This window comes from Crocuta crocuta, unplaced genomic scaffold (genome assembly GCF_008692635.1).
Source record: "Crocuta crocuta isolate KB4526 unplaced genomic scaffold, BGI_CrCroc_1.0 scaffold143, whole genome shotgun sequence".
Classification (NCBI taxonomy): Eukaryota; Metazoa; Chordata; class Mammalia; order Carnivora; family Hyaenidae; genus Crocuta; species Crocuta crocuta.
Window position 1 is genome coordinate 8,457,456 of NW_027529175.1, and position 1,408 is coordinate 8,458,863.

The 1,408-nt window shown below is 69.8% G+C and overlaps 2 protein-coding genes across 2 annotated transcripts in view; one reads left to right on the forward strand and one right to left on the reverse strand.

Annotated features, from left to right (window-relative positions):
• Positions 1-148, reverse strand: part of ALG12 (ALG12 alpha-1,6-mannosyltransferase) — an 8,292-nt gene extending 8,144 nt beyond the window's left edge. Inside the window, exon 1 of the mRNA XM_077758047.1 lies at positions 57-148. The gene's annotated coding sequence lies outside the window, so the exon portion shown is untranslated. The remainder of the gene's footprint in view (positions 1-56) is intronic.
• A 76-nt stretch (positions 149-224) lies between these two features.
• CRELD2 (CRELD disulfide isomerase 2) overlaps positions 225-1,408 on the forward strand; it is an 8,447-nt gene continuing 7,263 nt past the window's right edge. Inside the window, exons 1-3 of the mRNA XM_077757831.1 lie at positions 225-335; positions 428-481; positions 1,056-1,138. Coding sequence (XP_077613957.1) covers positions 225-335; positions 428-481; positions 1,056-1,138 — 248 coding nt within the window. The remainder of the gene's footprint in view (positions 336-427; positions 482-1,055; positions 1,139-1,408) is intronic.

Genomic DNA, 1,408 nt, shown 5'->3' on the forward strand with positions numbered 1-1,408 from the left:
AGGCAGAGCCCCCCGCCCGCCCCGAGAGCCCCGGCCGCTTAGTGCCGCGCGCTAACCTCGCCCGCCCGCGGCGGCGTCCCTCGAAGCGCGGCTCCCGGGCGGCCCGCGGCCGGAAGCGGGGTGGCGGAAGCGGAGAACGGACGAGAAGCCCTTGCCCAAACCTAACATGGCTGCCCAAACGTCTCTATCGTCGCCGCGGGACGCCTTCCCAGCCCGGAGTAAAGATGGCCGCCGCGGCCGGCGCGCGAGGGGCGGGCTCCCGTCTCCACGCCCCCGTCCCCGCCCCCTCCCGGCTGGGCGCTGACCCGGGGTCTTCCTATTGGTCGCTTCTCGTGGCGAGCCCGGATTGGGCCACATGGGGACCCCGCGACCAATAGTGGCGCGAGGGCTGGCGCGGGGCGGGATCCCGCCCGGCCCCGTCAAGTAGCCCCGGGAANCGCCCTGCAAGCGCTGCCGGGGGCTGGTGGACAAGTTCAACCAGGTGGGCCGGTCACTCCACGCAGACGCGGCGTCGGGGTCGCGGGGGCCAGCCTGGGGGCGGCGGGGCCGGGGTCGTCCCGCGTTGGACCGGGGTCCTGGACCCAGCGTAACCCTGTGGTGGATCGGGGTCAGCCCACAACGGACGAGGGTCACGGACCTAACGTAGCCCCTCAGTGGCCAGGGTCACCCCACCATGGACCCGAGGTCAGCCGACCGCTGACGAGGGTCTGGGACCCAGGGTAGCCCCTCAGTGGCCGGGGTCACGCTGAGATGGGCTGGAGTCACCCCACTGTGGACCCGAGGTCAGCCCCTCAGTGGCCGGGGTCACGCTGAGATGGGCCGGAGTCACCCCACCGTGGACCCGAGGTCAGCCGACCGCTGACAATGGTCAGGGACCCAGGAGAGCCCGCAGATGGACCAGGTCACCCTTGTGATGGACCCAGGGTCACTCAGGCAATGGATGGTGTCATCCCAGGAGTGGACTCGGGGGGTCACCGTGACGGACTAGGGCTGCCCTCACGACGGATGTGGGTGGGGCAGCGGCACTGAGCCTTGCGTCCCCCGGCTCCCCGCAGGGAATGGTGGACACCGCAAAGAAGAACTTTGGCGGCGGGAACACGGCTTGGGAGGAGAAGACGCTGTCCAAGTATGAATTCAGGTGGGTGCCGCCGCCCGGGCTCTGGGCAGCCCAGCTTGGGTACCTGACGTGCCCCGTGAGCGTTGTCACCCACACTGATGACAGACACACAGAGGGGTCCCTTCCATCCAGTCACTTGTCCGCCGGCCCCTGCGTGGCCTTTGGCTCCCACACTTGTCCCCATACCCAGTCTCCGCACAGCAAGCTGGGTCTTTTAATGACGCAACCCAGACGGTGAGGGCCCCCACGTGACGGGTCTCTGAGCCTCCCCTGCTGGTGGGGTCTGCCCTC